Source organism: Schistocerca serialis, chromosome 1 (assembly GCF_023864345.2).
Source record: "Schistocerca serialis cubense isolate TAMUIC-IGC-003099 chromosome 1, iqSchSeri2.2, whole genome shotgun sequence".
NCBI classification, from domain to species: domain Eukaryota; kingdom Metazoa; phylum Arthropoda; class Insecta; order Orthoptera; family Acrididae; genus Schistocerca; species Schistocerca serialis.
The window spans coordinates 1173734563-1173759706 of NC_064638.1; the positions used below are offsets into that span (position 1 = coordinate 1173734563).

The following is a 25144-nucleotide window of genomic DNA, read 5'->3' on the forward strand; positions in this document are numbered from 1 at the left end:
CCGAGTGTTCCCCTAACTCAGGGTGGCCAGGGGTAATGCTTGGAGAAAGGGGAGCACATTCGCTTGGGAAAGAGATGGCAGCGCTTTAGTTGAGTTGCCAGACAGGACGTGCGCAAGCGACCTTTTCAGTATGACTATACGAAGTTCCACGTGGAGTTCAGGGGAATCTAAATGTGTGCATGTGATGACTTTATTTTTGCAGACATTTGATAAATGAAATCAGCTTGACAGTACTCATCATAAAAGCTTTCGTAAACGGACTTCCAGCAGGAAAACGGAATAAAAAATATATAGGCCTATGCTGTTTCTGTAGAAAACAAGGAAGCATCATTTTATTATTAACAATATATATTCTTCTCATTTGTATGTGATCACAGAAGGAGAAATATTTAATTGCCATATCGGAATGACTGATACCGTCTGCGCCATATTATTATTATATCACCATTACACGTGGTACATGACAAGTGATAATTTAAAAAAAGAAAAAGAAAGAAAGAAACAGGCTTGTTATTAACGTTACAGCATTATATTAAAGTCGATAAATTATTTTGTGTCATAGAATGAGTGGACAGCTCACCAGTCGCGCAGAGATTGTTTGTACCCTTATTCTGGTAAATCTGGTACAGATTCAGGAGGCCTATTAAATAACTTGAGCCTCACGAATTCATAGCACTTAAGTGATCCTGACAGTCTGTGGTACGGTGTATAAATACATATATTGCTGCTTGTGTTCTAACAGTGCGCATTTTCTCTGCATTTGTCTTCCATTAACTACTTCTTTAAAATAATTAACACATGTTACAATCATTCCCGGCATTTACCTGAAATCATTAAGGAAAATCAAAATCGGGATGGTCGGCAGAGCAAACTCGATCCTCCAGTATAGAACAACAAATAGAATTAGAATGAGGAATAGACAACAAATAATTTACATGAGCAGGATTACTGGTCTAGCAGCATCTTTCGTCCCCCTGCTGCAGAATCCATTGCCGCGGAATTTTAATGGCGCTGTGGAATCACTTGCGGCTTTTTAAAGTTGCGCCGAATACTGTATAAGTACTACACGCTACCGAAAGATCGCACTACTAGTCGGGACTTGTGGGCGATCGGTTGCTGCGACATCTGTTGGTCGTCTTTGTAACTTCGTGCTATGTATCGCAACTTGTCGAAGGTGGCGACATCTGTGGGTAAACCAGTTATCAAGAGGTGCCGGATTGTTGTGTTTACATTATTCTGGGCTTCATTAGCGTTTTCAGTGTAAATTTGGTTTCCAGGCACAAAGAAATATGTCTGCTAGAGGAGGAAAGAAGCGCCAAAAGGCGATGTCTAAGTCGCAAAGAGCGAATGTTACTTTTCCAGTAGGGCGAATGCACCGGTACTTGAAGATGGGGACACACCGCTTGCGTATCGGAGTCGGCTCTCCGGTATACATGGCAGCCGTCATCGAGTATCTCACAGGTAAGACGAACGTTTAAATATATATCATTCTCTAGGTTTCGAGGAACAAAAAAAGTGCTGCAGACCACTATGAATTGAGTCAAACGCTACCAAACTTAATTTTAAAACAAAGAATATGTTGATTTTAATTGAATGAGTTGGAGTACAGTATGTTCAAAAGTTTCGTGCATTACATGTGCGATGTGTCGTAGCGAAGTTGTATATCTTCCGCCCTGAGAGCCGGTGGAAACAAACCGTGTATATAGCGGCTAGCGGTTGGAATATAAACAACTTTACTGAAAATGAAAATGAAAAGTTGCTAAGAACGAATTAAGAAAAGCATTTTGTGCGCAATGAATGTGCCGGTGTGTTTGGTACTGTGGCGTCCAGACTTCCGGCAAACGAAAAATAAATATGATAGGGATTTAATCGGAAATTAAGTCAAACAATTAGTGCGTAAGCGCTAAGGAAACTATATTTTCCTCTGTACGGCATCCCTAAATGTCACAAAAGTTAGAAACTTACCGATTATCTGTGTACATTTTAGGCATCGGCTATTACCATACACCAAGAGAGTTTAGTGGTAACTCTCACGATGGATGATTTCGTGTAGCTGGGTATAACAAAATTATATCTGCGAGGAACGGTTGAGGTTCTTCCATCTCTAACGTGTGGTTTATGATTTAGTTGTCACCGTTTGAAGTTAAACAGCATCGTGTTTCAGATATGAGAATGACATTTCAGAGTCGCTCTTGCGGACTTTTCCCATGTTTCGGCAGCATTCGGGCTGTGAACCAACTGCGGCCGACAGTTTTTGCACATTCGACATAGCCAGTAATCTAATATGAAAACTACAAAATGCGATACATACAATCTTCTGAAGAGGGGCACTAAGTACCCGATACCGGTAAAGAACTGAAATTTCTAAAACGCAACTCGTTGCTAATTATTTTGTTACCATCAGCTACCGCTGATGAGGATGGATAAAACACTACAGACGAACATCGTCAACACAAAATAAAGTTTCACTTACTGTGATATTTCGATTTAGTCTACATTCCTGGAGGTTCTCTTTCAATGGTGAAGTCAACAAAACACCAAGAAAGAAGCAATTATAAAGCATTACATTTAACTACATTTATGAATGGTAATCTACTTCTAAAGAAAGTGATCTGAACCATAAACTTCCCGTATTATCAAGCAGGTTTATAATCGAGTCTTTAGCCAAATATTTTTCCTTCTCTGTGTCTTCAACTCACCCATCTCGTTCTTTCCCTTGGAGCAAAATTAATAAGTGGGAAGTAAGATGCACAGATAAGTAACAACTAATTACCTTACAAGAAATCTTTCTCTTACACTCATAGAACATAACATGTAATGTGCACATCCCTGTGTTCATTAAACTTGATTTTGTGAAACTTGAGCAATGGTAAATGCCAAGTCAGAGTCTTGAACACAGTGTGAGTGAGAGTCCAGTGTTTTAACTCCCTAGTTGCTCAGCTGATGAAAGACGAGGGAAAACTAATTTGAGGACTTTCTGAAGGGTTAAGTTCAGTGAGAATGATACTTGCGGTATTTTTGGAAGATTTGATGAGGGAATTTATTGGAGAACGTCTGGAATAAGCATATTCTTTAAATTTCAGAAAGCATGGTGCAGAGTGAACAGCTTAATTTGGCCACTGAAGCCTAAGCTAATACTGAAATTGAATTTCAATGAAAAGTGTCAACAGAAAGGCACTGTAGTGTAGGCTATAAGATTAAGACATATGATTTTTACTTTCAATAAAGGGGAATTTATCAAACGGATGAAAGTGCTTACTTTATATGCACCATGATTGTGATTTTTCCTTTGACACCATCCATCATATTTAATACCTGTGTGTTGAGGCTGTCAATAATTTTTTTCTTATTAATTATTTATTGTATCAAATTTCAGCTGAGGTCCTTGAGCTGGCTGGAAATGCTGCAAGAGACAACAGGAAGGGGCGAATCACCCCAAGGCACATTTTGCTTGCAGTGGCTAATGATGAAGAGCTGCACTTGGTAAAACATTATAAATGCTGTAGCTTAATGTACTTACAAAAATGTACATTTTTGTGGTTATTACATGTATGTAAAATGAAGGTACTAATTGATTGCTATGTCTCAATGTGTGATGATGACATGGGTGTTAAAAGTTGAGTATATCACACTGTTTGGTAGGGAACCACCTATAAATTGTAAATGTCCAGAGTAATCTTATATCTGTACTGCATTTGCTTCCATCAGAAGAAAGGACAGCATTAATGAAACTTTCAGCAGCTTGCCCATTAACCGAAAAGTAATGAGTAGGTACTAATAATGACATTGATACGAAAATAGAACTAAAAAACATCAGAGTTTCTGTAGTAGAATATTTATTTAGGTTACCTGTTTTGGCAAACTATGTTGCCAGTTTCAAATCTTATGCGCTACACATCAAAGAATCTTGTTCATATGTACAATAATTTGTGTCACATGATAAACAGACATTTCAAGAACATGTATGGCATAATATATTGGCATGTCAAAAGCAAAACAATCATTATATAAAATATCATACACAGAGCACTGAATATACATTATCTTGCTCACTTAAAAGCTGTGCTAAAGCGATTATGGCATTTTGAAGTTCATTGCTTCTAGTTTTATATCAATCTAGATCACCCCCAAAGTAGAATAATGTCAAGTATATGCTAAATTCTTATGAAATTCAGAGTATGGGCTCTGTTTCCTGTCAACACTGAATGATTATTAGAGAGAGAAATTCTTATTGTTTGATAGTATTTTCACATATTGTTCATTCGTGGTAGAACAGTGTTGCAATATTTAATTGCCTATCTAGCATAGACTTAGTAAAAGTAACTTATACAGGTATCACTGGCCAAAGCTGATTGGTTGAATCATGTTCTTCTAAGCTTCTTGCTTAAACATTATACAGAGTGTTTATAAATGAATATCGGGGTTTTAATGCTTTATAATAGTTATTACATTAAACTTACAGCTATAAATGATATATCAAATGAAAGAGCAACTCAAACAGTTTTACCAAGAACCTTATAAATGTTCAATGTGAGCACCATTTGTCACACAGCACACATCAAGTCTCTAGCCGAGTGCTGGATAGGCTGCAAGGGGCCCAATACAGGGCTTGCTTTGCATGGCCTCCACATTCACCCAACCTAACCCCATGTGATTTTTTCCTTTGGGGCTTCATCAAGGATCGTGTGTACGTGCCTCCGCCACCAGAAAACCTCCCTGAATTAAGAAACCGGATTGAAGCAGCTGTTGCTACAATGACTGAAGACACACTTATCAACATTTGGGAAGAACTCGGCTATAGATTTGATGTGTGCCGTGTGACAAGTGGTGCTCACATTGCACATTTATAAGATTCTTGGTAAAACTGTTGGAGTTGCTCTTTCATTTGACATATCATTTATAACTGTAAGTTTAATGTAATAAATATTATAAGGTGGAAAAACCTGATATTCATTTATAAACACCCTGTATATATATAGTGTGCATAGTAATGTTGGCAGCATTTACTGTGACATATTTTGTTGATGTCAGATGGTAAACAGAAAGTGATTCTCAGTAGTCAGTGAGAGGAAGTAGGGAGAATGTGTGTTTCTAGAAAGCAATTTATGCTGACCTCTCGTATACCACTCTAAACAACAATCCTTATTTATTTATTCATCCATAGACCATTTAGTACAATAGTATGAGACATTTCAGATGCGGTATTGGGATAATACAAGTATATACATACATAAAACATAAAAAAGGTAGTGGTGATGTTGACTTGCAGGCAGCTACAACAAAAAGACTGCTAAACAAGTAAGCTTTCAGCCAAAACGCCTTCTAAATTAGGCAACACATTCACACAAAAAGAAGGCCTTTTGGCGGGAAGCTTACTTGTTTAGCAGTCTTTTTGTTGTGGCTATCTGTGATTCAGCATCTTCACTATATAATGAGTAGCATTGTATCCTTTTCATAATGTTGTCATTACTTCATGTTGGATTTTCCATTGTTTGACATTAAAAAGTATGATAGGATTAGGTTATGCCAGGGCCATGGCCTAATCAAAAGAACAATTTCAGCATTTACTTTAGCAACTTGGAGAAACCATCAAAAACCCAAGTCAGGACATTCAGACAGTGATAGTCCCCAGTCCTCCCACATGTGCATCCAGTACATTAAGATTGGTGTGGTCATCTTGCTTTATACGTCATTGGGAGAGGGATCACAAATGCGTAGTCTACCAAGCAACAACATGCACAAATAGTAAATTGTGAACAAGAAATTTTGAAAATAAAAACACTACTGAAAAAGTAAAAAAATGTAACATAACACTGTTGAAAACTACAATATGAATAATAAATAAATCAGTGGTGTAGCTAAATCATGAAACTGTATTAAACAAAAAAAATGAAAAATACACTAACATGTTATATAACACTGCTGAAAATAATAATGAACGAACACACAAAAACCTGCAGAGTGTGTATCCTTCAAAACTAGGCTAGCACCATATTCCTCCTCAGAGGATGTGTATTACACTGTATCTGAAACAGAGGAAGCAGAAAACAAACAGCAGAAACATTCTTTTTCAAAGACAAACACAGCATAGATGATACATCTGTTAAGCAAAGTCAGAAGACTCCGGGCAGCGTGGTCAGGAACTGTCACTTTATTGGCTACAAGATTACTCATTCCACAGCTTTACAATTTATCGTGCAAGTGATCCATGGGATATGGAAGTAACTAAACTAATGTGGCTACCATAGTGCACTGTCAACATAATGTGAGACATCGTTTATTTTTGTAGCTGTTATGAAACTTTACCCTGAGATTTTGCTGTTGTACACTTTTAACCTCGTGTGTAATGCATACACATTTAACTCTATGTAGAAATAAGTGTGAAGAGGCAGGCTGCCATCCTGTGTAGTACTGAATAATTAGTGTGAAAGGATGTATAAAAAAAAGCACAAACACACAGTAGTATTAAAACTATTGTTCTGTTTTGGGATGATGATGATGTGTTGTTAGTGAGTATACATAGACATTTGTAAGGAAATTGAAGCATGAAATTTAATGTAATGCATTGTTAATTGTGAGTGCTTATTTGCTTCTATAATTGATCATTTTCATTGTTTTTCTGGGCATGAAGCTAAGTTGACACATTCCAGAAAGATGAAACATAACAAGAAAGAATTAAAGAGCTTTTAATTCTATTGATTTGTTTCAGTGACCAACAGTTAATTGCGACAGGGACTAGTGCACCACACAAATTGTGGTCCTCTTCCATGACACTGAATGATGGGAAATAAAAGCCATAATATTGAAGCTGTCTTCTCTAGTTGCAATATCTTTGGTATTCAGTGATTCATCTTGTTAGTAAGTAGCAGCTTCATTTCCTCTGAAATGCCCATCTGTCTTATTTAAATTTCAAATTCTCTGAGACCACAGAGCGATAAATCCCTAGCAACCATGTCAGTTGCATGTTGCATAATCAAAGAACACACAGCTCCTCATAAATGCGATACTGTATCAGAATAGTGTAAAACTCTTCCTGTCTATCATTCTTTCCTGGCACTGCCATGCAAAATGCTTGGTTGCTGCTTCGGGTAGAATAGTAAGGGATGCAATTGTTGTGTGCCATACATGTAATGTCTGATGAACAACACAAATTTGAATTCCTTGCTACAATATTCCACACCTCATTGACATACTGTCCGCTTCTCAGCTCTTCCTACATAAAGTTGGGGATTGTCTTTTCTTGTACCAATGTTTGTATTCCACTCAGAATTTTTAAAAAGTTACCAAGTGTCTACATTGAGGTATTTCTGCGATTAGATGTGATATCATCATTCCCACCTAATGGCAGATTTCTGTCCTGGTACCACAGGTGTCTCCCTCTGATCCTGTTCCAGGCCAATTGCATTATTGTCTGGTATCGTCCTCTTTTCACTTCCAGCTATCATTTCTAGTTGTCTCCTTCCTGTTTTATTCTGTCCCTCTACTGTAATATCAATATTAAGTGTAGGAATTTCATTTCTATACAGTGTATGTCCCATTCAGTTTGCTTTCCTTTTCTTAATCAGGTGTAGGAGAGTTCTTTGTTCCCTTAGCCTTTCTGTTACTGCAGTGTTCTTCATTTTCCCCACCCGTTTTGTTTTCTCCATTCTCCTCTCGGATATGGTGTGCAGTAGAGAGAAGACAGCTTCACTCTTGAAACTTTAGTTTCCCCTAATTCAGTTTGAGGTTAAAAAGAGAGTACAAAGGTACAGATTTATTTGTGTGCCTGCACATATACCACTCAGTGAGCTTCCATGTTTTCCAAGTAAATATGAATTACACAGGGTGTATACGACCCGGGAAATCCAGGAAAAACCCGGGAATTTTTCATTGTTTTAACTTTCAGTTAAATTTTTGTAATTTTGACTGCAGAGTTGATTCTCTAGCAAAGAATGTTATTGTATCCTGCTACTGGAGAATGATACTGCAGCAATAAAATATAAATGAGAGGGAAAAAAAATAAAACTTTAGTTGCAAAGCAAATGTGCAATTTACGAGAACAAAACACCGTGCACGCACAAGCGTCTGCAGATAGTAAAAATATGTCAAAGGCCGTCGGGCGCAGACTGTAATTCTTCGCAACAATAAACTGCTTGCTATGAGCATGACATCACAACTGTTCACATTATGTTCGTTTGACCAATTGCCAGCGGTCTGTTGGGCATGCGCATTTGACTCGCGCATAAGCAGTACCTTCTCCCACTACTTGAAGTTTGGCTAATGGCTATTAGCTGTATCGGTAGTAGCAGCAAGCAGCCAGATGCAAACGACAAAAATTTTTCTCGCGCGCCCTAGCTGCCAGATTCACGCTTGCACAGAGTTGTGGGTAGGGGGTTAACCTCCACGTGACCCGTGTTTACGTTAAGTGATTTCGCTGCTTGCATTCGTGTACAGCTCCCACGTCAAATGAAAACAAAACGGATTTCTGTGGCTGGGAGCTATCAAGTGAATTAAAATACATTCGCATAATTACGGAGGGGAAAAATATATTTTAAATTTCAGTTTTCTGATTTTATTTTATTTCCAAGTTAGTAGCAGTCAAGCATTAATCGCCCTGCAGAACAGTGAAGTTATTTTTGCAAGTTTGCTAAAGAAATTTGGCTTTGTTAATCTTTTTGCCGAGGCAATCATTTTATTTGAAACTAAGTGTTTCATTCTACAGTATTGACTAGTTCCAACTGTTCGCTGAATTTCAAGTGCACGTTATCATCTTCTGCCATATATGGCATTATGCCGTAATAAAGAACCAAAAATGAGATCGTAGAGTACTGGTACTCCAAGAAAATTTACATCCCAAAAACCACACTGAAAAGCTTAATATCAGAAGGGACCTACTTCATTGTGAATCTGAAAAAAGCCAATTTGCACTTCAAGCCGAATTATGCATTTTAGTATGGTTTACGAAATTCTGATGCTCTTTGGAGTATCCTCTGATGCCCTGTTTCTTTTATGGTGTAATGTAAACTCTCTTAGTGCTTTATACACATGAACATACGGGCTTCCTACACCACTGCAGTTGCACACGCACAATAATGCCTGTTTTCTGTCGCTCTCTGGCAACTGGTAAATCGAACCTATTTCCAACAGTCTCCGGATAGTATTGCGAACGGTGGCTAGAAAAGCGTTACTTTCAAAGTAAATTTCTTTTTACGCAAGATGAATTATGTTACGTGTGAGAAAGTGGAATGGATATCTAAATCACAGAGCTTTCGAAACTGAACAGTTTGAGGACCAGCCCCTTATAAGAATTTTGAGCCGAGACATTTATGTCATAATTTTAAATTTACTGGCACATTTGTGTGATGTGTCTTAAAGTAAAACACGCGCAAAAAAAGATCAATATTACATGTGAAAGCTTAGCTCTTCTTGTAGATATACGGTACTGTGTACATTAATGTAAACCGTTAACTTTTCCTCTTGCGTGTTCACGCTATGTAACCAGTGATCTTGCTATTGGCTGACTATAACACGTGTCCTATGCTCTGAATAGCTGCTGTCATCGGCTGATGAGATCTCGTGGCTTGAGATATGACTCGCTTACAAAAGGACATCACAACCTCAGTTACAATGCTCCGGAAACTGACGCGCTGCGTTTGGTGCAATTCGAATTTATACTTTCGTAATACGAAAATATGCAGCGTATATGTTGCTGCAAATCAAAGGTCTTTCCAAAACTTCTCTCCTTTTATTTTTTTTTTTTTTTATTATTAAAAGTCTCTTGACATCAAAAAAAGTAGGCCATCCTTACACAGTGCAAAAGCACTATCTTAATGAGTTTCAAAGGAATATGAGTCTGTCATCAAAAATATCTACACTCAAGAATTTTCAATGCGATGAATAATTTTACGAACATTCATCCACAGAAAGTCCTCATAGTATAGTGTAATGTACGCTGATGGTTTACTAAGTTATGCCCACCACACCAGTCTGTAAACTTTGCTGTTTCTCTCTTTCATAGACCTTATTCCATCATGCAGCAACCACTGTTGTCATAGTTTGCAAAATTTATTTTATTTTAATAGTTGAGCTAGATGCCCTTCTTGTCACCACCATCAACTAACCTAAGGAAGAAAAGCCAAGTGTGCCATCTGTTTGTAAAGGTCTAAATTTCGTTCTCTGTGTTACCGTGTTTTAACTAATTGTGTATTGTATTGTCTGAAGGGTAGATTGGTGACTGGCCCAGCATGGAAAACCACTTCAAAACGACCACCCAGACTGCGTAGTGTATCAGACCAACAGTCTTTAATTGGACATGTTGATACATCTGTATATGGGTCACTTCCCTGTCTTGCAAACTAGAGCGCTGTGTGTTATGATATATGAACAGGTCAAATAAACTTTGTCATATTGCCATATGTTATTTGTAGCATGTCATGGTGTAATATTGTAGCACATAGCAAAGACCTATAGTGAACATTTGAACGTGGCTGGAAATGAGTGAAATATTTATTGTGTTATTATGGACAGTTCCATGAAGCTGTAAGATTAATACCTCACTCTAGCAAGTAACATATGCCATATATAAAAAGTATATGTTAGCACTGAAAAAGCTAAAATGGTGGTTCAGCTAGAGAAGACAGCATGATATTAGTATACCTGAATTACAGGTTTGGCATTTGTTATGTGGTAACGGAGAACAGAATGGTGGAGTAAGGGACTGGCACCTATTCTTGATTGACTGTACAACATATCTTAATATCGATGTACATATGCACATAACACTCATAAGTGAAGACAGTCATGCAAGTTGGATAGTTGATTACTAGTCTGATAAGACACAGATTTCATTTCACTCCATTGATGAAATAGTTTATTTGGTAAGAAGGCCTTGAAGCCGTGTAGATGAGAAGTTATTTTTATTTTTTTGACTTCTGTTCTTATTGGTTTCTCCAAGACTGTAAGTCTGTAAGAATGCTGCATCGGAAATGGTTCAAAATATTCAAATGTGATCTTTGTGAAGCTTGTTTCTTTGGATTTAATGCTAAAGGTGTAAAGAATTAAGGACTGTCAATAAAACTGAGACAGCAAGAATGCTTCCAAACTTACAATATGCACACAAATAACTTGTGCTTTGAGAGCCTAGTTGCATCGAAAAAATGGTTTCTTTGTACCAAAAGATGTATTGAGATTCAAAAATTTCCGAAGCACTAAGTTAAATGTATTTCCTGTGTCTCCATGAGAAGTTCTGATGTACAACAAGAAGTTCAGGTGTACAACAGGGCTACTTTGATCACAGCATATCTGTCTCAAATACGGAAGAAAAACTCATCAAACTTCACTATGTCTGTGTCACATATAATTTGAGGTTACTCAGTGGAAAGTTTATTTATAGTGAAACGTTTTCTGTGTTGGCATGGCTACAAAGCTTTACAGCTGAGTGTTGTTTATCAAATGAAGAGAAAGCCTTATCTGCAACATCTTTTCTTTCTTGATGTAGGGTACAAATCAGCTAAGACACTTGTAGTAAATTGGTAATTTTATAATTTAAACAACAGTATGTTCCAGTTACCACACTTCTGAAAATTTCTGCGATAAACTATTACAGTTATTTATAATTTGTGTTCTAGTGCCATTTCATACAACATTGAGTAAATTATGTTTGTTTTACTGTGATTGTGCATTTTCTGTTAGTTCTGGATGTTTTATACTAATCTCAATGTTCGTGGTTTGAACACATTTTTTGTGCAGTTGCTGAAAAATGTAACAATAGCATCAGGAGGAGTGCTTCCAAAGATTCATCCTGAGCTGTTGGCCAAAAAGAAAGGTGGCAAATTTGTAATGAGCAACAACATGCCATTGACTGTGCCATATAAAAAACCAATCGCCACAAAACCTATGTCACATCACAAGAAACCTTCACCGGCTGCACTTGGTGCTTCAAGCGGGGTCCGTGCTAAGAAACAGCCTTTAAGTCCAACATCTGGTATGTTCTGGGAATGATTTTCATGTGAAATATTCACAGGCTTGTTCTGCCACTTGTTTTACTCAATCAAAACAATTATCTACATCCTGTGGCTAAGACATTTCTTGAAAAACTTGTATAATTATACTTTTAATGAAATTAAAAAGCTATTGTAGCAATGATGCAACTTAAGATCTGCATCATAAGTTCTAAAACTTAATTTGAAAAAAAAATCTAGCTTTTTACATCTTTCACCTTCATTTCATTTATTGCATATTTACAAAATGCATTATTTGGTCACATGTATAATGTTTTCTTTCTGATATAGGTAAGACGGGTAAAGGGAAAGGCAAAGGCAAAGATTCCAGCATTACTGTAGTCACACCAGCAAGTGCTAGTGTTACAACGTTGTCTGAAAAGAAACTCTTCCTTGGGCAAAAGGTAAGGATTGGATTTGAAATTGTGTATCATTATTACATGCTAAACTCATATTATTTATGCTTAAGGGAAACACAATTTTTTTATTGTAACAAAATTCTTCTATTGTCTTTTTCCAACCTTTGGTCATATAAAATATGCCATAGTCGGTTTTAACTTCTGAGAAGTCATCACCAGATGATTTGAATACATTACTTTGTAACATAGTCATACTTTGATGAGTTGCTATGTAACATATTGAAATCACCTGATAATGACTTCCTAAGAAGACGAAACCAGTTATGGTACTCTTTGTGTGATTTAAGCCTGTAAAAAACAATAATGCATATTGTTTACAAAGTGAAATGTTTGAACAGAATATATTAAGACAACGCTACTGTCTATAAGTCGTTTGAATGCATTAACTATAATGTTGTACAACAGTTCACGCTACCATCACAGTAATTCTTTCAAAGGATAACTTTCCTGATTTTATAGTCAGTTGGCATACTTGACTCATAGGATCTGCTATTACTGCGAGGATAACTGAATTTTAATTCTCTACTAAGAAAATGAAGCTGAAAGCATATTGCATATGTCAAACAACATCTAAATTTTGCATTGCTGCAAAAGAAAGAAATACTGCTTAATTGGAGTGTTGAAAGCTCCAGGAGGTTTTTCATGGACAATGCTATTGTCTTTAAGGAGGCTGCATGGCCAGAAGACTTTATCAAAATGTAGACCTGTAGACTATCAGTGATAGGTGCAGTGGCTGGCTGCTGTCAATCATCCAAAAATAAATGTCCATTTTCATACACTAGCCTCAAGTTAGCAACAATTTCTTTCTTTGTGAAAAGATGTCTTTTGAAACTGGAACTTTGACACAAAAATCTTTTCCAACACCTAGAGATAAGCAAAAGGCAGTAACAGAGTGCCGTGGCTGTGTGCATTTTTGCATTTGTGCAGCAAATAGACACTGAGTCAGCTGTGCGCTATTGTTTCTTTGATGAGAATATATAAATTATAAAAATACCAAAAAATGACTTTGAATATTACAATTAAACAATACGAGAGAAGGAAAGTTGTTACTCACCATATAGCGGAGATGCTAAGCCGCGATAGGCACAATAAAAAGTTTACACAAGCATAGCTTTCAGCCATTAAGGCCTTTGTCAGCAGTAGACACACACACACACACACACACACACACACACACACACACACACACACACACACACACACACATCTGCAGTCTCAGAGAGCTGAAACTACACTGCGATCAGCAGCACCGGTGCATGATGGGAGTGGCGACTGGGTAGGGGTAAGGAGGAGGCTGGGAGGGGGAGGGATAGTATGGTGGGAGTGGCGGACAGTGAAGTGTTGCAGTTTAGTCGGAGGGTAGGAGAGAAGGTGCGAAGGAGGGAGGGGTTAAGTAGCGTAAAGGAGAGAAATAAAAATAAAAGAAATTAAAAGACTGGGTGTGGTGGTGAAATGACGGCTGTGTAGTGCTGGAATGAGAACAGGGAGGGGGCTCGATAGGTGAGGACAGTGACTATCGAAGGTTCAGGCCAGGAGGGTTACGGGAACATAGGATGTATTGCAGGGAAAGTTCCCACCTGCGCAATTCAGAAAAGCTGGTGTTGGTGGGAAGGATCCATATAGCACAGGCTGTGGAGGAGTCATTGAGATGAGGGGTAAAATGTTTGGCAGCATGTTCAGCTACAGGGTGGTCCACTTGTTTTTTGGCCACAGTTTGTCGGTGGCCATTCATGCGGACAGACAGCTTGTTGGTTGTCATGCCTACATAGAATTCAGCACAGTGGTTGCAGCTTAGCGTGTAGATCACACGACTGGTTTCACAGGTAGCCCTGCCTTTGATGTGATAGGTAATGTTAGTGACCGGACTGGAGTAGGTGGTGGTAGGAAGATGTATGGGACAGGTCTTGCATCTAGGTCTATTACAGGGGTATGAACCCACCGTACTATCCCTCCCCCTTCCCGCCCCAGCCTCCTCCTTACCCCTACCCAGTCGCCACTCCCATCATGCACTGGTGCTGCTGATCGCAGTGTAGTTTCATCTCTCTGAGACTGCAGATGTGTGTGCAAGTTGCACTTGCGTGTGTGTGTGTGTGTGTGTGTGTGTGTGTGTGTGTGTGTGTGTGTGTGTGTGTGTGTGTGTGTGTCTACTGCTGACAAAGGCCTTAATGGCCGAAAGCTGTGCCTGTGTGAACTTTTTATTGTTCCTATCGCGGCTCAGCATCTTTGCTATATGGTGAGTAGCAACTTTCCTTCTCTCGTATTGTTACATTCCATTCTGGATTTTCCATTGTTTGATTATTACAATTCAGTATGAGCTTCTAACAAATTTACACCATTGTTTTGAATCTTTTCTTAACCAAAACAGACTAATGTGAGGAATAATACAAGTTTTCAAACTTGAAGTTCTTTTTCGGAAATGGAGGATAAGATACAGAGATTGTGTCAGTTAAAAAAGACAGAAGAGGCACTCTTGATGTGAGGGACATACATTACAAGAAGTAAATTAACAGTGAAAATTGAACGACCACACGCGGCTGGATATCTGAGAGCTTTTCATTGGGAAGAAAACAATATTTTAACAATAAAAACAGTTTTGCACTCTTATTTCCTGTTAACAGCATTGTATATTTTTTGTACTTTATCTGTTTAATTGACTTTCATAACACTGCACAAAGATAAAGTACCAAAATATATCTTGGTTTGGAACTTCACTCCAGATCAGTTATCTAAAATCATGGAGTCTACCAAGGTCCTCAGACATTAACCCTTTCTAGTACAGTATGGAGTATTCTGCGATTCTGTCTTGAACTTCAGACTCGTCCTTGTATTTCATACATAATCCCCCCTGTCACATATGTAAAATCACTGTATTGCTTTATTGGCACTCTCTTGCATGTAGTATCTTGATGGTTTCCAGGTGTCGTTACAGAATTTTTGTTGGGCATATATCCACATAAAGCTGTGGATACCACACAATCAACATCATCATCTTGTAGTGATGAAATCATCCTCTGTAACTGAACACCTCTGTGTGGTTGGCTCGTCTTGGTGGTAACCGGTTGGACACCTAGTAGTGAAATTATTCACCTGGCCAGGGGTGGGAGATATGGTAAATACCATCTCTCTACCATTGCAATATTGCAAAGTTCCTGATCACCAGACTCACACCAGTGCCCAGAATTAAATTCCAAACCTCTCTGTAGTGTCTTTTGAAGTTGGGACATGTAGCAATACCGATGATGATTTATCTGTCAAATGCGTACATCGAGCATGGTAGTCTCCTAGATGCAGTTTGAGAGAAATAAGATATGTGCCGGCACTGAGCTTCACCCTCTCCTCTCATCATCTGTGACACAAACATGACGCCACATGATACAAAAACACACACATCCATACATATACATTATTGTCACTTTTAACTACACTCACCTGGTATTTTGCGTTCAGTTGTGATATTGTCACATGATGCTGATGACCTTCTGTTGTGAAAGTGTCTGTAAGACATATATCAAATAATGTGTACCACACTGCAGTCATTCATTCTCGATTTGTTTGTGTTTATTTTATAACCTGATGATGAGCTTTGTCACAAGCAATAGTTAAGCATATGAACCAGGTGAACATTTATGTTCGTAGACCCTATATCACACAGTGGTCTGGTGGCTGATTAACACAGTAATTTCAGTATTCGGTTCCAGGGTAACCTAATTGATGGCTCAGTATAGAATGTTTCACACAGTAACTGAACAATTTTCTGACTTGCTACTTGTTGTAGACATCATGGATGCGATCTAGCGACTGACCAGATTTTCCTTCATGCCTACTTGTAGACATGCATAAGATTAAAAATCAAAATTCAGTATTACATTTTAAATATAAACCTAAAAAATAACTAAAGGACACAAAATTACAAAAGGCAAAAGATCAAGTCTGGTTAACTATCAGCTGTATAGGTCAGATAAAAGGCAAAATTATAGGTAAATTTTATGAAAATGTTTTCTACTTATGCGGGTATTCCCAAAATCTACCAAAAAGTTTCCAAAATGTAAAATTTTCCGAACTGAATAATTGACAAAATAACAATAATGGATAACATCAGGTGTGCCCCAGGGAGTGCGTTGGGACCTTTGCTGTCCGTGTTGCACATTAATGACCTTGTGGACAATATTAATAGTAGTATCAGACTTTTTCCAGATGATGCAGTTATCTATAATGAAGTAATCTTTGAAAGAACTTGCACAAATATGCAGTCAGATCGTGATAAGATTTCAATGTAGTGCAATGATTGGCAACTTGCTTTAAATGTTCAGAAATGTAAAATTTGCGAACTTCACAAAATGAAAAAAAACTTGTATCTTATACTATAATTAAAATTAGTACATTTGGAATCGACTAACTCGTACAACTACCTGGGTGTAGCACTTTATAGGGATATGAAATGGAATGTTCATACAGGCTCTGTTGTGGGTAAAGCAGGTGGTAGACTTCAGTCGATTGATGGAATACTGGGTAAGTGCAATCAATGTACGAAGGAGATAGATTACAAATCACTTAATAATGTGGCCCATTCTAGAATGTTGCCCAACTTTGTAGGACCTACACCAAGAAAGACTAACAGGTGATATTGAATGTATACAGAGGGGGACAGCACAAATAGTTACAGGTTCATTTGACCCATGGGAGAATGTCACAAAGATGTTGAAGAAAAGTGAACTGGCAGACTCTAGAAGGTAGACGTAAGCTATCCCAAGAACATCTACTAACAAAGTTTCAAAGAACCAGTTTTAAATGAGGACTATAGGAATATACTACAACTCCAAACATATTGCTCCCATAGGGAACAAGCGTATAATATTAGATTAATTACAGCATGCGCAGAGGCATTTAAACAGACATTTTTCCATGTTTCATATGTGAATGGAACAGGAAAGAGCCCTAATGGCTGGTACAGTGGGACATTCCCTCTGCCATGCACTTCACAGTGGTTTGCAGAGTATAGATGTAGATATTCCTGGATGAAGCAATATATAAAATAGGGGACAGGCAACTAGTGTTCCATATTGGTCTGAGGTGTGGGGCATAGGAACATGTAACAGGAAACAGAATTTGCACTATCTTTTGAGTTCTTTCCCATTCTCTAGTTGAAGTTCACTCAGTCACTCACACGACCATACAGACACTCAAACGCACACTCTCTTGGCTGGTGTGAATACTGTTTCCTGTTACTTATTTCTGTGCTCCATACACATGTCTGCTACAGGTGAGTGGTTGCCTTTTCCTTATTTTGCATGTAACAAACTTACAAGTTGATCTAGTGAAAGTAAGCATTTTTGGAATCACAAAAATCCAGGCTTCAGAACTGCATTACAGAATTTTGGAATTAGTCACTGTTTAAGATTGTACCATTTGGAATACAAAATTTTTTAATACAAGTAACTTTTTAAATAGGAAGTGTTGGGTAAAAGTAAAGCATCTTTGTAGAAGAGGAGAATGATAGCTTTCTAGTGAACTAAAGTAATTTAGAAACAAACAGCTATTTGTTCATTGACAATTTCCCTCCATGCATTTTGTATGAATTGTGTATCATGGATATTTCTTTAGAAAAAATATTTCCAGGTGAACTAAATACTATATTATCATTAAACTGTTCATCAAATAAGAAGGTTTAATGAAATAAAGTATAAATAACAAATTAGAATTTTACGTAACTGTCATAGATGTCAGTATTATGAAATGGATAGTTGCTAATCATGAATAGCAGAGATGCCGAATTGCAGATGAGTACAACTGAAAGACTATCAAACAAGCAAGTTAATGGCCAAACAGAGCTTCAAACACACACACACACACACTCATTCAAATAAAACTCACACACACAAGACAACTGTCTCTGGCTGCTGAGGCCAGACTGCTGATGGTCGTGTGTGTGAGTTGCATTTGCATGAGTGTGTGTGTGTTTGTATTGTCTAATTCGAATGAAGGCCTTTTTGGCCAAAAGCTTAGTTGTTTAGTCTTTTTGTTGTGCCTATCTGTGACTCGCCATCTCTGCTACCAAGTAGAACTATCCTTTCTACAATATTTTCACAGATGTGCTAGTAACAAAATGAGATTTAGAGATAAATGTTAATATCAGGAGTGGTATAAAACATGTAGAGTACTCCCACCTTGCTCTGTTACACACTAAGCAGCTACTCTTAGAGACACCAGTCTCAAGTCTCAATCACTGTGTAGAAAGAGGCCATTGTGTGCAGAGACAGAAACTCCTTGGGGTGTCCCAGCCTTCAATGTCTTACAACTCTTTTTATTTCTGCAATGATGAAGGGTCACTTAACAAGCCATAAATAGAACATTTATTTAAGTCTTGTCATGCAATAACATAAAAATGGAAATCAGAGATTTCTTGGGTTAGTGGCAGCAAATCAGTAACCAGGATTCAAGTCATATCTTCACACACTTGGCTGGCTATTCTGAAAATGCCATTGTCTGCAACATATGTTAGTTCTGACAGTGAAACTGTCCTCAATTGGAGGAACAGCGATAGTTTTGTGTAACTGAGCTGTAAATAATAAAGTATTACAGAAAATGAGAGCACCATCACCTCTTCCGTCTTGTGTTATGACTTATGTAGCACTCATAAGACAGTTTACCTTATGCCCTGTTGTGATCGATGTTTAATATCATGCATTTTTCAGTGCATCAGATGAAAACATCCATGCTATTTTACATTTTATGGTAGAGCTTTATAAATCTTATGATGAAAAATCTGAGCTATTAACTGTAAGAACTTTATTTCTAATTTGTAGACAGTGCTTTCTACTATAATAAGTGAAGTACACATTATTAAAATACGTACATTCCTAGATGTTTCATTGGGAAATTTTTATAGGGAACAAGTAACACTTCTTTCTTCACTTGATTTTGAGACACACTGTGTTTATGCTTGAAACTTATAATTACATATGATTACAAATTTAAGTAGACACTGCATGTATTTGAAATATTTTAATTGTATTTTCAGTAAAAGTAACAAATAGGTATGAGTGTGTGTGCGCCATATTGTGATAAATGTTATCACCAGACATTCGTATTCTGAGCTTGTTTCCCCCTAAACATCTCAAACCACAGAAATGAACATATCTACATCTACATACACACTCCACTAGCCACCATATGGTGTATGGTGGAGGTTATCCTGTAGCACTGTGAGTCATATCCTTTCCTATTCCACTCCTGAATAGAGCAATGGAAAAACGGCTATCTATATGTCTACATACAAGCCCTAATCTCTAATTTTATCTTCAAGGTCCTTACATGAAATGTACGTTGGCTGCAGTAGAATCGTTCTGCAGTCAGCCTCAAATGCCCGTTTTCTAAATTTTCTCAGTAGTGCTTCTTGAAAAGAATGACACCTTTCCTCCAATGATTCCCACTGAGTTCACGCAGTATCTCCATAATACCTGCATGTTATTTGAACCTTTTTAAAAACTTATTCAGCCTGTCATACATATGTTGCAACCTATCTGGAATACAGTACTTTCCTATATTGAAATCCCTTACTCTCCAAATGTGTTCCAAGTTATAATTCTGTCTTCATCACGTAACTGGTGCACGTTTGTCATGTGAATACTAAACATGATTTGTCATAAAGTCTAGACATTTAGAATTGTATAAAACTGGCAAACTTTCCCGTAATAAATATTTTTTATAGTACCATCAGAATTGTTCATGTTAAACTGAAATTTGTTGTTTCACAATGTCATTGTGCCTTCTAAATGTAACAATTGAAGCTATAACAGGCCAGTTTTTTGAAACTTACTTTGCATTCACATTTATCTTCTATTTGAAAAAGAGCGATGTTCTTGCTATTGAGTCATGGGCTGGCACTTTGCGTGGGAATTTCACATTGCAATCGAATCATATTTGGCACTGAAAAGATTAATTTTAGGGCTATGATCTCTGCAATAGGTACATATTTGGTATCCATGCACTGTCTGTTAACATGCAACAGTGTGATAATTTTTTTATTTTGTCCAGTGGCCTAAGGATTTTGGATGCTGAGAATAAGATATTATAAACAGGTTTGATATTGTTTCATTATGTTCTAATATATCAGAATAAGTATTTTTACAACTCCTGATCAGAAATTTGCTGAAAGAATCACGTAAACTTTTCATATTCTTTTATGTAATGACAAGCCTAAACATGTGGAATCTTGTCTCTGTGATAGACATAGCGGATACTGATACAAATGCTTGTTTGGACAAGAGATGTCTTCACTCGACAGAAGAAAGGAAAAAGTTGGAAGGAACTGTAACTATTCAGGGATTAAATTGGAAAGTCACTTATGACCAAGTATATCAGCAAGTGACAAGAAAGATAATAACAAACTCCTATCAGGATAGGTGACATGGGAATATTTTGGGATTAGTTCAGGGTTGGGGGTGAAGCTGTCTTAGGCGGGTACAGTGTAACATTTAGCTTCGGAGAAGCTCTGAGATTTTGTCGTAAAATGAAATTTCTAGTTTACAAGGCAGTTTAGCCAAATGTTTCTGGCTCTGTAATTTCATTTGAATACGAGGTTTAAGAGCTTAGCCAAGCTAGGGTTTACAAGAGCCTCCGTAGCTGCATCTACATCTACAAAGATACTCCGCAGTCCACTGTATGGTGTGTGGCAGAGGGTAACCCATATACCACTGCTTGTCATTGCCTTTCTTGTTCTGCTCGCATATAGAGCAAGGAAAGACGACTAGCTATAGGCATTCGTATTAGCCTTACTTCTCGTATATTATCTTCATGGTCCTTATGCGCAATGTATATTGGAGGCAGTAGAATCGTTCTGCAGTCAGCTTCAAATGCTGGTTTTCTAAATTTTCTCAGTAGTGTTCATTGAAAAGAATGCCATCTTCCCTCCAGGGATTTCCATTTGAGTTCGCAAATCTCCATAACACTTGCGTGTTGTTTGAACCTTCCAGTGACAGATCTAACAGCCTGTCTCTGAATTGCTTTGATGTCTTCCTTTAATCTGAGCTGGTACAGATCCCAAACCCATGAGCAGTAATCAAGAATATATCACACTAGGGTCCTATGTGCACTCTCCTTTATGGGTGAACCACACTTTCCTAGAATCCTCCCAATAAACTGAAGTCGACCATTCAGCTTCCTACCACAATCCTCACATGCTCATTCTATTTCATGTTGCTTTGCATTGGTACAACCATATCTTTAGCATGGCTGTGTCAAGAATGACACTACTAATGCTGTATTCAACATCACAACAACTAGAAATTTTGTCTAAGTCATCTTGTATCCTCCTACAGTCACTCAACTTTGGCATCTTATTGCATACCACAGCATCAACAAACAACTGTAGATCGCTGTCCAACCTATCCACCAGTGGGTTACTCCTGATGATACCCTTGTCTCTGATGAACACTCGCAATCGAGGGCACATACTGAGCTCTATAACTTAAGAAGTCTTCAGGCCACTCACATATCTATGAATCTATTTCATTTGCTCGCACCTTCTTTAACAGCCTGCAATAGGGCACAGTGTCAATGCTTTGCAGAAATGTAGAAATATGGAATGTGCATGTTGCTCTTCATTCATAGTTTGCAGTGTATCATGTGAGAAAAGGGAAAGCTGAGTTTCATACAAGCAATGCTTTTTGAAACCATGCTGATTCTCATTCTCAAGAAAATTTATTAAATTTTAATTAGAATGTGTTTGAGGGGTCTTTCCCTTGCATCCTCTCATAACCAACAAACGCTTCCTTGCATACCTCCATTTAGCTCACCTCCAAAAAATTCCTGTCACCACCATACAGAATCCAGAAACGAAACAGACATGAAACATGGTCATGAACCTGTCCTCCAAAAGACTCAGTCCCATAGAAGTATTAGTTCTTTCCAAGGCCCCACCTCGTGTCCCTGTCCCAAATGCAATCATGCTGGGCTTGCTAAAGACCTTCTTACAATCCCTACAGTGGAAACACTTTTTGCCACCAACCGTACCAATTAGAGCTCAATCAAAAACCGACATTGAACCCTGTCTGACACAGTTCAGTCCCTCATCCAACCACAATCCCCCCCCCCCCCCCCACACACACACACTGCTCCCAAATCACCTCTTGTTAATTTTCAAGAATTTCCGAACTTCCAACCTTGCTCCACAATCAGTCCCCAAATTCCTCAACAGGGAAGCCAACCTTACATCTGCAGAAAGAACTACAATCCACCACCTAAAAACTGATCCCACCTTATAATCCTACATGCCAACAAGGGCATCACCACCATGGTTCTGAATTGCAGGGATCATCTGGTGGAGGGACTTTTAGAGCTGTCAGATTTGTCCACCTCCACACCTTGCCACAGTGAACCTATCCCAGAAATCCAGCATGATCTCCAGTCCCTCCTCAAATTCTAGGCCCATCCCAGAACCTTTCCCTTGAGTCTCTCTCTCTACTACCCCTGCCCGCAGTGTGACCTTCTACATGCTTCCTAAACTCCACAAACCCATCTGCTGTTATGGGCTAACACCTTGAGCCTATTATCTGAAGCCTACCTTCCTATTAAAAAAAAAAAAAAAAAAAACTATTTCCTCCACTGGACTCGCATTTGGGAGGACGATGGTTCAATCCCGCGTCCTGCCATCCTGATTTAGGTTTTCTGCGATTTCCCTAAATCGCTCCAGGCAAATTCTGGGATGGTTTCTTTGAAAGGACACGGCCGACTTCCTTCCCCATCCTTCCCTAATCTGATGAGACCAATGACCTAGCTGTCGGGTCTCCTCCCCCAAACAACTCAACCCAACTATTTTCTCCACTGAATCACCCCAGTTTCTATTTCTTTATCACCTGGCACCGTGCTTGTCATCATTGATGCCACCTCCCTGTACACTAACATCCCCAATGCCCATGGCCTGCCTACTTTGGAACACTACCTTTTCGAATGCCTGACTGGCTCCAAACCCACAACCTCCTTCCTGGTCACCAAGACCAACTATGTCCTCACCCACCATTACTTCTGCTTTGAAGGCATCATCTACAAACAAATCTTTGGTACGGAAATGGGCACTCGCGTGGCACCATCCTATGCCAACTTATTCATGGACTTTTTAGAGGAACCCTTCCCAATTGTCCAGAATCACAAACCCCTCATCTGGTTCAGATCCATTAATGACACCTGTGTGATCTGTACCAAGGGTGAGGACATCCAATCCACATTCCTGTAAACCCTCAACACCTTCTCCCCCATTCGCTTCACCTGATCCTCCTCAAACCAACAAGTCACCATCCTCGACATTGACCAGCTCAATATTGGCTTTATCAGTACCTCTGTCCAAATCAAACCTAGCAACCACCAACAATTCGTCCATCCCAATAGCTGCCCCACCAATCCATATCAAGAAGTCCCTGCCATACAGCCTACCACCTGTGGTCATTGCATCTGTAATCACAAGCAGTCCCTCTCCAAGTATACCAAGGGTCTCACTGTTGCCTTCACAAACTGACATTACCCTCCCAGTCTTGCTCAGAAACAGATCTCCTGTGCCTTGTCTCTCCAGTGACCTACCACCTCCCACATTCCCACTGTCCAGCCGCAAAGGAGCACTGCCCTCGTGTCACAGTACCACCCAGTACCGGAGCAACTGAATCACATCCTCCACCAGGGCTTCAAAACTTCTCGCCCCTGTCCTGAAATGAGGAATATCTTACCCCTACCCTCCTGACACCTCCTACAGTGTTATTCAACTGTCCACCAAACCTACACAGTATCCTTGTCTGTCATTACTCTACCACTGCTCCCAACCCCTTCCCCCCCATGACTCATATCCCTGCAATAGACATAGACACAAGAGCTGTCCTATGTATCTGCCGCCGCCGCCACCACCACCACCACCACCACCTCCCCCTGCGGGTTCGGGGGTAAGAATAGGCCCGCGGTATTCCTGCCTGTCGTAAGAGGTGACTAAAAGGAGTCTCAAACGTTTCGGCCTTCTGTGATGGTCTCCTCTTGGGTTTGACCTCTTTTTTTTTTCCAAATTTCCGTTGTTAGTGCGTGCCATTTGGGGAAGGACGCCTTACGTGGTGTTTTTCTATTGGTCCATCATGCACCACCATCTTGCATGTTCCCTTATTGTCGTGTGGCAGGATTTACACCCAACGTCTTCTGGGTTACCTCCTTCTTGTCTTGTGCACAATCCCCTTCTTAGCGCCCACAACAACTGTGGACCCTTTCAACACCTAAAATCCAGCATGGTAGCCAGTCCGTTGTGGTGGGGTCGTCATGTACCCTCTTGGTGGTAGCCCCCTGACCATGCAGGGATCACACTGCAGATGCCAGAGCTGTTTCCTCCCCATGCATGCCATGGAGTATGTGCCCATCTTGTCTGGGGCACGGGGACTCCGGGCAACGGGATATCGGCCAGGTACCTGTTGCTTTGGCTGGGTGGCGCCCTTGGGAAGAGCCCTCGTTCGGAGTAGGTGGCATCTGGGCGGATGTGACGCAATGAAGCGCAATAAATCACACCAAGCTGGTGGTCGCACGGCCACCAGCGTCTCTAAGCGAGGCAGAGTAGACTTTGATGCTGCGCAATATGACCCTCAGTCGTTCCCCTCGTTGGCTGCGCCATGGGAGGGACGTAGATCTAGTGCCAAGCGGGAGCCTTATGTACCGCAATACCTTGTCTGCAGCAGGACTGATGGTGACTCCTTTCTTATGACGAAGCCTCTGTTTTTTGTGGAACAC

At 39.1% G+C, this 25144-nt stretch overlaps 1 protein-coding gene across 1 annotated transcript in view; it reads left to right on the forward strand.

Moving 5' to 3' along the window:
* Window positions 1–1185: 1185 nt before the first annotated feature.
* LOC126418600 (core histone macro-H2A.1-like) overlaps window positions 1186–25144 on the forward strand; it is a 65902-nt gene continuing 41943 nt past the window's right edge. The window contains exons 1-4 of the mRNA XM_050085436.1: window positions 1186–1461; window positions 3377–3483; window positions 11728–11962; window positions 12270–12382. Coding sequence (XP_049941393.1) covers window positions 1290–1461; window positions 3377–3483; window positions 11728–11962; window positions 12270–12382 — 627 coding nt within the window. The 5' untranslated portion in view covers window positions 1186–1289. The remainder of the gene's footprint in view (window positions 1462–3376; window positions 3484–11727; window positions 11963–12269; window positions 12383–25144) is intronic.